Genomic DNA, 13,952 nt, shown 5'->3' on the forward strand with positions numbered 1-13,952 from the left:
ATTCCAAAGGACAACTGATGCTTAAAAATGCTTTAAAAGCTGTCATAATATAAAAAGATCCCAAAGAATAAGAACAATATCTATATTATTTATATTGCTAATATACAGTATTATTCTATATCATAAATTATAATTTATAGATGAACCATAGAAGGCTAGAGAGTGATCTAAATTGTGAGAAACATATCTTTTAAGCTGTGTGAACTGTGCAGGTAACAAGCGATGGAAATATGTTCTATCAGTTTGAAAACTGAAAGAAAATACTACAAAACCTAAAAAAAATTAAAATATTAATGAGTATAATTAGCCTTCAGATGCATCTCTTGTTTTCTGATGCATCAGTTAACACTGAAGTGCTAAAAGACCTTCGAAGTTACCTTCAGTTGATGGAATTGATCTAAGGGAAGATGCTGAAGACCTTTTCAGCCCAGACAGACTGTAGGAACTCTTTTTGGTCAGGTCTGTTGGTGGAGAGGCATTCTCTGGTCCAGTGACAGAAGCTACACTTTGGCAGTCTGACTCCACATCTGTTTTGGTTGCATCCTCCTTTGATGAGGATTCTGGACTTGTAGTCCACAGGCCTGAACTCTTCTGGCCATTAGAAGAAGCAGGAGAGGCAATCCATGGAATCCCTCCTGATTTCTCCCTTGGCTGGGAGGGTGTACATTTGGTGGTGCTGTTCTGCTCAGAGGAGTGAGAAGAGAGAGATTCAATGCTGCCCATGGGAGTACTGTCTGGGCTACTGCTGTACGAGTCACCTAGGGAGGATGGAGGGGAGGGGGGAAAGAGAGAAAAAAATAATTTACATTTTCTAATCATGTGCATTTTTCTCATGTCACCTTTAGCTCTTTTGTACCTTACTTGTCATCAAATTCATTAACCTGTGGTTTCCTGCAGAAGGAAAACAACTCATTTATTTATTTCCAACTTGAGGACTCATCTTATTCCTTTAGAGACCATTAGTACCTTGAAAATTGCATGATTGGCTAGTGCATTTTTTTGCCAGATGCATTTTCTATAATTTTCTATAATTCCCTACCATTTGAAATCTGTATCTCTTTTCTCATGCCATACAGATTTCCTTTATTTCCTGCAATACAGTTGTGTCCATGTTTCATTTAAATGACGACTTAAAACCATCTAGTATTTCAGAAATTGCAATTGCCAGAACCAAGGCTGTCTCTTGTCTGATATTGTGATATTTGGCAAGAAGAGCACCTCTGCTTCTGCTTCAGCCTTCCAGGTACAAGTAAGATCTTAACTGGAACTTGTTTACATAAGTGTTGAGTTTGAGCTAATAAGTGAAGCACAAGTGGAGAGTTCTTGGGTCAGACCGAGTGGCAATCAAATCGCCAGCACGAGATGTGTCTGAATGAAGAATCATAGAAATCATAGAATCGTTTAGGTTGGAAAAGACCTCCAAGATCATTGAATCCAACCTTTGACAGAACACCACCACATCAAGTAAACCATAGCGCTAAGTGCCACATCAAGTTGTTTCTTGAACACTTCCAGGAATGGCAACTCCACCACTTCCCTGGGCAGTCCTTTCAGTGAGGAAATTCTTCCAGATCTCCAACCTGAATGTTCCCATGCACAGTCTGAAGAAGCATGAGCTTGCATATGGTCTGCAAAATACTTGCAGAGAAATGTCCCTTTTTAATGCTATTATTCATTCATTGTAGTTACACAGTGAAAAAATGCCTGAAACTTGACCAGTTGGTCCTCTGTTGAGTATAACTGACTGTTCCTTTGTAACTTCTTACTTGGGATCCCATGTCATTCACACTGGTAATCCATGGGTAGGGAGCTATTGATCTCATGTAGTATTTAAACTCTCACTGGCATGAAACTTGTAACATAGACCTATGGAAAATGCAGCACCTGTGGAAGAATATATCAAGGACACATTTCCTAAAATTGCAGACTTCAGAATTACCACAGATCTTCAAGAACAGATACACCTTAACTGTGGATTAACTTACTGAACCAGTTTCATGTAAATCTTCTTGAGGAGCCAAGGGACACCTAAGTTCTTTAGGAAGTCTGTTGCAGTAGTGGAACTGTTAGCAACTTAAGCTTTTATAAAGTTTCAATACTCCTTACTGGCATGACCAGTAAGTAAAAAAGTAGTGGTCCATTAGATGAAAATGAATGAAGTGAAACTTTTTAATAGTCACATCTATATAAAAGTGAATAAGCATTCTAAGCATCAACTGATTATAGACATAACTCCCTGCTGTTCAACAGTAAGCCATATGATATGTACACTGCTTCTTCCAGGAATATTAGAGTTTGTTTCTATTCCAGTAAACCTAACAAAGTTTCACTGGTTTTGGCAACCTAGTCAGTGGTTGACTTTGAACCAAAGGCCACAGTTTCATGCATGTGAAAATAGCCAAGTGATGGGTTTGGTCTCCTAACCTTGACTGAATTACATTTGTTACAGGAGGAGAGGAAAGATTCTGTTTACAGTTTCCCAGCCTTACCCATCATCTTGCAAGGAAACGAGATGAACTTCATATAATGAACTTTTGAGTTTCAAAGTGGATTAAATTTAGATTAGAATATAAAGTCTACTTTAAATGATGTTGAGCAATGTACGCAATGCAAGACTTGCCTAAAACCAAACATTCTTCCTCATCTGAGAGAAGCAAGGAATGCAGTCAGTCAACAGTGTGGCTGTGACTCACGGGGGTTAAAAAGCTGAAAAAACTCCATCTGTTATGCTTATGATTATTGGAATACAGCATCTATTGGATATTATTCAGGTAAAGTTAAAAGATAAGACATAAAAAGGAAGACAACCAGTCTACAAGGACAAACTTACTGTCAGGATCTGCTAGACATGGTGTATATCTTCCTTTGGGTTTACGTGAACCTGTGGAGAGACAAATGGCTCTTGTCCTTCTTGAGCTTGATCGGGACTGAGGTTGGGGAAGAGGAATGTTGGGGTCTGGTGCAGTGTGAAATATCTGCATGATTTAAAAAAAGGGAAAAAATGACATTAAACAGAGGTACTCTTACACTTCCATTATTAATCAATTTGTTTTCCTCACTGCTGTGCCTTAAATTAACACTGTAACAATCTCATACATTACGAAAGAGTAAATTCGCAGAATAGAAGCTTTGCTCTGATGTCATTTTACAACTCAAGAACCACAATACTTAGTAGCTGTACTAATTATATATTTGCTGAAATAGATTTATTTTCTAGCCCTTGTTAGAAGGGTTTTACAGTTGAAATTGTAAAACAAAATAAGTGTTTACTACTGACTATTGCCTAAGAAGTAATATATTTTTTAAAATATTATGACAAGGTTGATTTTTTTTCTGTGTTCCAGTGAAAGTTTCCATATGTCACAGAAAAATGTCATAGTTGTAACTTACTACAATCCAGTTTGCATTTCAGAAAACCACTTTATTTGGTCAAACAAGTCAAGTTTGATGTGGAAAAATTTTATGTTTAAGGTATCTCCTGGTTCTTATCTTTTACATGCCACTGCTACTACTGGTCAATGTTGCACTTCAGTGCTCTGGAAAAAAAACAATTTTTACCATGTTATACCAGAAGACATCTCTGCAAGGCTTTCTGGACCCTCTAGCAATAGGGCATTCCCTAAAGAGGATGAAGTGAACCACAAAAAGACACCTCCATGCCATTCACAGAAGTGGAAGAAAGCAAATATACTTGCACAGTAGGAAATACTTTAATGAAAATCTTGAGATGCTCTTGAAGTACATTAAAGCTGTATTAAGCATTAGTGAGTAGCAAATCAACATAAAAACATGTCTGTAGACACAGAAATAGAGCAAGGGAGACTGATTGTATAGCAGTAGTCTTTGTATTGAATGAGCTATTATTTTCTGGAGGGAAAACTCAATGTTGGGAAAATGCAATATATATTTTGGGAGTCAAAGCCAAGAAGGCTATCAGTATCATATCCATTTTGAGGAGTCCCTATGAAATACAACTGATGATACCAAGCCGTACTGCCAGTACTTACTGACCAATCAGTGCAGGGGATCCTGGTATTGACTGGGAACTGCCCCTTGGTTGAGTAATGAGTAATGAAAGAAACTAGAAGTTTTTTCACTTTGTCAGTCGTCAGAGAAGATGATATAGATCAACAGACACCAAGATAAAATTTCTTTTATCAAGTAAAAGAGATCTTGACTGTTCTGCTGAGTTTTGAAATTAAACAGTTTAAAATTAAAACAAAAAATCTGAGGAGGCTTTTCAGTGAAGTTGATACCTGCAATTCATAAAATCATAGAATCATAGCGTCAGTCAGGTTGGAAGGGACCTCTGAGATCATCAGTCCAACCCTTGATCCAATACCGGCATGGTTACCAGATCATGGCACTCAGTGCCACATCCAGTCTCATCTTAAAAACCTCCAGGGATGGAGAATCCACCACTTCCCTGGACAGCCCATTCCAATGTCTGATTACCCTCTGTAAAGAATTTCTTCCTAATACCAAACCTAAACCTCCCCTGGCACAGCTTAAGACCATGCCCTCTTGTCTTACTGATAGCTGCCTGGGAGAAGAGACCAACCCCCACCTGGCTACAACCTCCTTTCAGGGAGTTGTAGAGAGTGATGAGGTCTCCCCTGAGCCTCCTCTTCTCCAGGCTGAACAACCCCAGCTCCCTCAGCCTCTCCTCAAAGGGCTTGTGCTCGAGTCCCTTCACCAGACTTCTTGCTGTTCTCTGGACCTGCTCCAGCACCTCAATACCCTTCCTGAACTGAGGGGCCCAGAACTGGACACAGTACTCCAGGTGTGGCCTCACCAGTGCTGAGTACAGGGAAAGAATCACTGCCCTAGTCCTGCTGGCCTCACTGTTCCTGATCCAGGCCAGGATGCCATTGGCCTTCTTGGCCACCAGGGCACACTGCTGGCTCATGTTCAGCTTCCTCTCAATCCAAACTCCCAGGTCCCTTTCTGCCTGGCTGCTCTCCAGCCACTCTGTGCCCAGCCTGTAGCGCTGCAGGGGGTTGTTGTGGTCAAAGTGGAGGACCCGGCACTTGGCCTTGCTGAACCTCATCCTGTTGGAATCAGCCCAACTCTCCAGGTTGTCCAGGTCCCTCTGCAGAGCCCTCCTGCCTTCCAGCTGATCAACACTCCCCCCCAACTTAGTGTCATCTGCAAATTTGCTGATGGTGGACTCAATCCTCTCATCTAAATCATCAGTAAAGATATTAAACAGAACTGGGCCCAACACTGATCCCTGGGGGACACCACTAGTGACCGGTCACCAACTGGATGCAGCCCCGTTCACCACCACTCTCTGGGCCCGGCCCTCCAGCCAGTTCCTAACCCAGCACAGAGGGACCCTGTCCAAGCCATGGGCTGCCAGCTTTTTCTGGAGTATGCTGTGGGACACGGTGTCAAAGGTTTTGCTGAAGTCCAGGTAGACACATCCACAGCCTTCCCCTCATCAATCAGGTGGGTCACCTGATCATAGAAGGAGATCAGGTTGGTCAGACAGGACCTGCCCTTCCTAAACCCGTGCTGGCTGGGTCTGATCCCTTGTCCATCCTGTAGGTGCTGTGTGATTGCACCTAGGATGATCTGCTCCATAACCTTGCCAGGCACTGAGGTCAGGCTGACGGGCCTGTAGTTTCCTGGGTCCTCCTTCCGGCCCTTTTTGTAGTGATTGAAAGTAAGTGTTTAAGATTTCATGTGTTTTCCTTCTCAAGGCCTTCTCAATATTTCCAGGGACTAGATCTCTGCTGTGCAGCTGACATCCCTAAGGATAGCAATGGTCAGAAAGACTCTGTTCTGGTGCATTTAGAGAAGAATCTATGCATTCATCCAGAGTGAACCTCCATACACTGGTACCATAAGAGAGATGGAGGAGCTGGGAGCAAAGTTATGACTTTCTTGCTCTGTTTTTAGACTCAGGAGGTCACAACAGTCTTCAGAAAGCAACTGAAGAGTTAGAGCAACTCTTTCAAACCATGGGAGATTATGCCTTGGATCTGTACCTTGCACATCCACAAAAGACTTGCTAGGAATACAGATCCATAGCATGGGGTGGGAAGCAGGTATTATTTCTATCAATGATCTTCTACAAATGTTGGACTCTTTATTCTTAAGAACTTAATGATGGTAATGAAAATGAGATCTTAGTTCCATTTCATAACCAAATAGTCAGATAATTTCTTTCTACCTTTTCATAATGCTCTATCAGAATTTCAACGACGATATTCTGAAACTTAATGTTCATCATAGCAGCCACGGTTTCTTCTTGGGCTCTCATCAGAGTTGGTCCAAAGATAACACCAAGGTTGGATACAGTCATTAGATTTTGCTGACTGTGCAATGATACCCTTTAAATAAACACAAAAAATATGCAATTAAATTGATTTGCTAAACTACAATTTAAACAGGCAAAAACCTAAGACTATTTTTTAACAAAATTACAAGTTCATGCCTCCCTTTTAAATACATTTTTAAAACTTCCACTTTTACTGGAATCAAAATACAGTGTAGTACAACTACTATACTTCCATTAAGGCTCCTATCCTGCAATAGCTTAATAGTAATGAGCACGTCTTCCTAGAGTATTTCAGTTCCTGACAAAACTGATAGGAAAAGGTAGCTATATTTGGAGGTCTCCACAGAGAGATCCAGACCACCTAAAGTTTAGGAGTCTTAGAGCAGGCACCTATCTCTCCAATAGTTCTAGGAATTTAAATACTTTATGCTGGATTGATTGAAACTAGTATGTGATAACAGAGATCAACCATATACCTTAGTTTTCACGTAAAGGAAAGAAACTTAGTTTCTGAAAATACTTATTTCGCAATGGGATCTCTTTATTAATACGATGAAAGCACAGAATCAATGGATTCAGTGAAATCATTGTTTCTATGAATAGATAACATTAGATGATCATAATGACATCTGGCTTTGAAATATAATAACCTTTTGCTTCTGTATATTCTGTTGTAACTTATTTTACCTCTTCTTTTTTTCTTCTTAATGTAGAATTCAGAAATTTAGCTTTACCAACAATTTATCAGATAGAAAAATGAAAACCATCAATCAGTAATCCTCAAAGCCTCTTCTCTCTCCTTACCAATAAGATTTGCCAAATAAAAGCCCTATCATCATAAACCCTTTGAAATAACTGCGAGTTATTTCAAAGTTGTCCTATTGCCTCATGTCTGAGGAATATTATGCCAAGTCAAGATTTTATAATTTCCTTAATGCTTAATTTTACTGCATCTGCTACCAAATGGAATTAGTTATTGAGGCACTTGTTCACACTTTCCTTTTCCTTCTCACTGCTATCTCCTACCATTGTCAAGATGAGCATCTTCAGCAATTTCCTACACAATTAAATAAACTCTTGTACCTTTTAAAATGTAGAAACAGTAAAATCTATAAAACATTCCCCTCATATTTGGGATAGGAACATTTTAGCACCCCATTTACATCAAGAAGAAGGAGAAATATGGGAAAGGGGTTTGTACTGGAGGCAAGTAAAAAAATGCCTATCTTCTTACATGTTTCCTATGTTGCTTCATTAAATTATGTCAAAACTTTCCCAAATGTTACCTCAGACTAGCACTAGCAGAGATCATTATTTGGAAGCCATGTCATGAAAATGACTCCCTTGTTAAAGTAGAATTTTAACCAATTATCCTAATCTAACTTTCTCTGAAACAGATCTTATGTTTGTCTTAGATGACTAAGGGGCGTTTGGGAAGTCCACCAGCATTTTAATGAAAATGGAATGTTGAATAACTCAGTTCTAGATTTGCTAAAAAAACCTTAAAAAACTGCTCTGCAATGTTACTCTTCTTTGTGCTGTACAGTAACTGTAGAGACCTGTTACACAAACATTATAGTCTTACACCATAAGAGAGAAGTAATATTTGTCTACTGTTCATGTTTCCTTGGTAACAAATTCAGTAGCTTGGTTAATAAAAGAAATGGTAAATTTAATAACAATGTAACCACAAAGGGCTTTCTACAAAGCATTTTACAGGCTCAGTTTCTTGCAAACGAGAAAGAACCCAGGGCTGTAAATGGATCATTTTGATTGCCACTTTCCCCTGACCTAGTCCTACTGTTGCTGGGCTACTGCACAGACACAGGTTGAGGCAATCATGCATTTCAGGGAGCTGTAGGGCATTCATTGAGATGTCATTGCTTTCTCCTCAAAATCTCCTTCTTTGATGTATCACCAGCAATTTTTTGATACTGCTGGATTGCAGACTCCCAACTATCTACCATAGAAAAGTATTGTATTATTAAATCATACCAAAGAATGATTTACTCTTTAGAGTAGATAGGTAATTTGACTACTAGGGAAGTTTAAAAACAAAAAATGAGCTATTTATGTGAAAATAACACCAAACTTCCCGTGCTTGCCTAGCTACTCACTAAGTATGTATGCATGCAGTATCACCTCTTTCCTGGGTGCTTTTCAGGATTTGCTAGTTTTTGTTTGTTTATTTGTTTTCAGCATGATCTATATCTCACATCATCTAGATCATATTTAATTTTCCACAGTGACATAAAATTCAAGGTGGGCAGAGATGTAAAGACCTTATGAATTAAACCAAGATAAAATAATATCCTTATTTTATAACTCATAGTTAAAGGTATAGTATTTTCACCAAGATGTAAAAGCATACATAAAGGAACTGAACAGCTAAAAGAAATATAAAGAAACAATGTACACTTTGAAACTGGATTTTTAACAAAAGAATGAGGAAACAGGAGGTTGGATTTTTTTTTCAAATTTTCTCATTTTCATAAAACTAGGCACTTCACCTGCCATTTGCTCCTTGAAAAATCCCCACACAGTGGTAGGAAAAAGATGAGTAAGGAAGGTGATTAATACACTCAAGAGACTTATTTTGAATTCCATCTCATTAGAATTGCTAGCATAAACAACAACTGGCAAATTATATGAGAAATTAGAAGGGGTGAATTGAATGTTGGAAAGAAACTACTAAAAGCATTCAGTGTCAAACCAAGATTACATTTACAGGAAATGAGAATCACAACAAAGATAACATAGGCAAGAATCAAAGAGAATAATTAAAGAGAGGAATACTTCAGGTGTGTTTTTCTTTGGAATTGCATCTGAGATTACACTGAGAATAAAAGAGGTCATGAAAAGAGGTCAATGCTTGCCTAACACTAATTTTGGCTACAAATAAGTCAGTTCCTATGCGTGTATCCCTCTAAGTTTGAGGCTTCCAGACCAGCAGCTTTTACAAAATTGTTAAGCCCTCATTAAATGCTTTCACTTTTTAGGGGGTTATAAAGGAATAGGTATTATAGTGTTTAGCTAATCAAACAATTCTCTGAGTAAGGGAACTTAGGAAACTTTTTTCCATCTGGTTCTCTGCATCATCCCAATAAGATGCAAGGTCTGCCTTTTTGCAATGGAAGCATTCACAGCAGCTTGCTATCATGTTAGTTCTACAGGGGCTAATGACATAAAGGGCTAAAAATAATTTCTTAGGGCTAAATAATTTCCTGTCAAATTTTCAAAGTTCTCATTTCTATAACAGGAAGCAAAACTGCATTAGTCTCTGCTGTAGACAGCTTACTGCAAGCTGTGGCTCAAGCTGTGATCAAAAAAGCAAAACAATTGGGATGTAGTGAATGGAATGAAAACGATATGGACTCCTCTCTTATGTCTTCTACGTATCTCAGTCATGTGTACTTTAACTGAACAACTCCTGCTTCACTATTCACATTCCCAGATCACTGACAAATGTACTAAAAAGTATAGAGCATCCCAAATCAGAAAGAATAATGCATATTAAAAAGTATTCAGCAAATACCATTGAAAACTAACTGTAGATTTAGAAAATATACAAATAACATTTGATGCAGAAACAGGATAAAGTAAAATGCAATAATGGTATGTAATGACAGCTAGTGATACAGAGAGACATAAGAGAATAAAAACCTGTCTTTTTTTGTTTCACAGCATATGCCAAGTGTAATTCAATGAAGACAAAAGGTCATTGGTTTAAAGAAATGCAAAATCTTTTCTATCTGACAATTAATACTCCAGGTAGCGTTACAGGAGATTCAAAAGTGGGGCATTTATATAAATATCAAAAATATAAATTAAAGCACTTTAAATTAGTGCTTTCAAATGTCACTGCACTTCAGAGTTGTTAGAGAGAAAAATAAGATCAAATGTGAAGGACGAATATTATCACATCGGCCCACCTCTGTCGTGAAACAGTGTGGGACTTTGCGACAGATTCAAACCAGCATTTTCCATCAACCTTGGCATAGTTTTAGATGTTTCTTGAATTTATTTAGTTACGAGTCCTGTAGTAAGTAGGAACATGAATGAAAACATTGACTGGGTTTATTTTACAAACATAGTTAGCCATCTTGGTGACTCTATGATTTACAACTCTCTATTTTTTATTGTTTCTACAGAGTATTATTCAAGTTAAGTTGAGAACAGCATTTAAGAAATTAAATGTAATTTCAAGTGGCATTGTTTCAACACAGAGAATGGATTAAACAACACTGACAAATTTAAGCAGAAATAATAGCATCTTACAATAATATCAAAGAGAAAAATAAAAAATAATTACTTGACCAAGTGCTTAATAAGGATGTCCAGCATCTCTCTGTTCTTCTCTGGTAACTTATGCACAAGTGCATGCACTGCCTCAACTCTGTAGTTCTGATCATCTGACTCTATTAAACAGAAAACAAATTGTTAATAACTCAGAACATGTGCTAAGAAGTGACTACAAATGGCATCAATGCCTGTATGCTAACATAAACATGCATTAAGAGGAGCCAAACACAATTAGCCTTCAAAATGATGACGACAATTTGATTACATTTATTACATTCTGAAATCTGTATTTAAACTAATTCATCTAAAGCAATTACCACGAATACTGGAATCAATAAAATTAATGGCAATATAGACCCTACGTGCCACTTCAGTGAAATCTAAGCTTTTGCTCCTCGATTTTTAAAATATCTAAAGTTCTTCAGTGTCTTTTATTCTTATCAAGACAAGAGGAAATGGGGAAATAACTTCAAATTCTAAACTGAAGTCACTGGAAAAACAGTATTTCCTATCACTTGATCTAATTACTCCATTTATTGAAAGGAGATAATTATCGCCCCTTCTAATTTTTCAAGGCAAGCTGGGAAAAAAAAAGTCCCTGGATGAGAGGGATCAATGTTATAAAAGAATTATCAGCCTATATGAAACAAACAAACATCTAAATCAAGGTTCAAAATTTCATGCAGAAGGCAGTCACACAGAACCACTAAAAAGATCAGAACAAACCACTGAACAGCTTCATCTAGTGTGACTTCTCTGCTTTGAGGGTTGGATCACTGAATAATAGAGCAAGGAGAAAAGTAAAGATAGTGACTGGGGAGATCGAAGTTTAGAAACAAATTACTTTCACAAAAGTGTATTTATCACTTTACTTACTAACAGCAACAATGAAATCTTTGTGCAGCTTGAAAGTCATCAGTGGTTCTGAAAGACATCTGGTTGTAAAAAAACATATTAAAAGGTTATTTAAAACAGACTCAAAGTCTTTTTAAGTTTTATGATTGTGATTATGATAGCCCTCAACATCTGCACAATGTCCTATTGGTCCTAGGAAACCCAATTCAATGATGACTGATTACAAGTAGCATACAACTTGGTCATGGACATAGTCTGAAAATCAATGAGTTGAATCTTATGTCACCACGTAAATTACTGAAATGTTACTGGCACTGACTTCAGAACAGAGGTTCACTGTTTCCTATCTTAAATATAGGTGCAGACATGGTATAGTGGGCTGCAGAATCAATCTTTTGTCCAAGAAAGGTAAAAACATGATGAAATTTGGGACTGAAATTCTGATCTGAGAGATCCTAAAAGAGTCAGCCTCTGAAAGGCAGACTGTGAGTTGCCTTACAGAGACAAGTACACAGCTACTGCTTGCTGCCTCATGTTCTAATTTCACAAACACAGTATCTATGACGATTTGTGTGTCTGAAGATGCATACTAAGTTTCTTCAACCAAAAGCACTCTTCTCAATGAAATGTACATGAGTACTCCACTATAAATCCTAGGCATATTTTCCACAGTTAATAGAGATTTCTGATGCTGACTTTTGTTAGGTGATTGGTTTAGGAAGTCTAGATTTTTAGAAGGCATAGAACACCCACCATTTAGATTGGATACTTTTCATTATGGTTTTTTTAACATTATATATTGAGAACTGAAAGAGTTATCTCAGAAGTACCATAATTTCTGAATATTCTGTTTCTTATCAGCAAAAATGAAAGTGTTGGAGGGATATTTTGTTTATGAACAACAGCATAAGATAAAAACTTGTGTTTTGCTGGGATTTTTATTCTGTTCCAACAATGATGTCATGAAATCTTGCGGGATTCAGAAACAAAAGACTGAGCACAACGTGCTTTGTGGTTAACATAAAAAAATTTAAATAAAAACATGCAATGAATAAATTCTGTCAAATTTAGGGCTATATAAGCCAGAACTATCTTAATAAGGTAGAAAGTGTGTATTATTACACAAAATCACGGAGATATTAGGCAGGATAATAATATACTCAATTATCACCATGCTAATGGGTACAAGAAATGTAATATGATAATAATAAGCAAAAGACTAATGGGCCAGAAAAGGAATACTGAGACTGTGTAGGATCATACTTACCTGAGGTAGTTTTTTAGTCCGCTTGTTATTGTCTTATTGTCCCAAAGTTCCATATCAATATCCATATCAGGAGGAGATTTAGGGGCTGGTAGAAATTTGAATTATGATTGTGTTATAGATTGACTAACGCAATAACTAGAAAAGCAGCAAAACAGAAGCTACTAAATTAGCCATTTAGCTCTAGCAATTACTTATTAGCCAGACTAATTACCAATCTGATCAGTTTGAATCTTTTAATCTCTGGCAAAGTATTAATAAAAATAAATTTAGCAGCCATACTTAGTAACTGCAAGTATTAGCTTTATGCACTGTGTCAAAGTGAAAGGTAAGCCCAAGTGCACATAGAGTTACTAATGTGTTTGCCTTAGACATGCAAACAGAGGCATAGGAGTGCCAAATTAGCAAGAAAAGTGAAAGACTGGAAAAACTGTCTATTAAGCTAAGTCGTGATGTATTATGGACCTAAGCTTTGGAGAACTTCTGAAACATGCCAAATATATATGAACAAATAGAACTTTAAAGATAAAAGAAGAAATGCATTTTTATTTGTTATTTGCTCATGTATAAAATGCAGAAGTGAATAATACTGTTCACAAGAAACTAGTTAGAGATGAAGCTCTCATTTTAAGACTGCAAATTAATTTAGTGGCAGTAAGAGCGCATACAAAATTGTAAATATCATGACACACTCTTCTGAGCACAGCACTTAAGGCAAAAGGACCACAGTGCACACACTGCACACTGACAAAGGTTCACTTCAGATACTTACAAAATACGGTGTTCATCAGCTTCTGCACCTTGGAATTTACACCACCTATTCTGTACAATCCCAGGATTGTAATACCTATGTTGGGAAAACAAGTAAATGAAAATAATGAAAATATGGTTGTTTCAATATACACTGATGTATCCTTGGTGTATGTTTTCAGAATATCTAAATGCGTTTATGGAAAACTGTACCATTACATTCTTGAGTACTGTGTTGTTGAGTACTGAATTCTCTTCTGGGATAATAACAAATGCATTCCACTGAATCCACACCACATTATACACTAAGCATAATTTTACATTAACAGAACCCTTCTGCATGGAAATGACACATATTAGCAAACAACAAGGTAATGGCTAGGAAAAGTGAAAAATAAGACCCAAAAGCAGTCTGAAAACATATTACACATCAACAAGTTTGTATCACCTAGAAGTCAATGGAATTACTGAGCATCTATGTTTGCTTAAACCACC

At 37.3% G+C, this 13,952-nt stretch overlaps 1 protein-coding gene across 2 annotated transcripts in view; it reads right to left on the minus strand.

Moving 5' to 3' along the window:
• Positions 1-13,952, minus strand: part of ARHGAP42 (Rho GTPase activating protein 42) — a 148,940-nt gene that overhangs the window by 10,499 nt on the left and 124,489 nt on the right. For both annotated transcript variants that reach the window (XM_051780180.1, XM_051780179.1), the window contains 7 exons: positions 13,480-13,554; positions 12,711-12,795; positions 11,465-11,523; positions 10,599-10,704; positions 6,179-6,338; positions 2,831-2,975; positions 378-758 (listed from right to left, as the gene is read on the minus strand). In XM_051780180.1, the coding sequence (XP_051636140.1) occupies positions 378-758; positions 2,831-2,975; positions 6,179-6,338; positions 10,599-10,704; positions 11,465-11,523; positions 12,711-12,795; positions 13,480-13,554 (1,011 nt within the window). The remainder of the gene's footprint in view (positions 1-377; positions 759-2,830; positions 2,976-6,178; positions 6,339-10,598; positions 10,705-11,464; positions 11,524-12,710; positions 12,796-13,479; positions 13,555-13,952) is intronic.

This window comes from Manacus candei, unplaced genomic scaffold (assembly GCF_025592945.1).
Source record: "Manacus candei isolate 608988 ecotype Guabito, Panama unplaced genomic scaffold, ASM2559294v1 h1tg000014l, whole genome shotgun sequence".
Lineage (NCBI taxonomy): Eukaryota > Metazoa > Chordata > Aves > Passeriformes > Pipridae > Manacus > Manacus candei.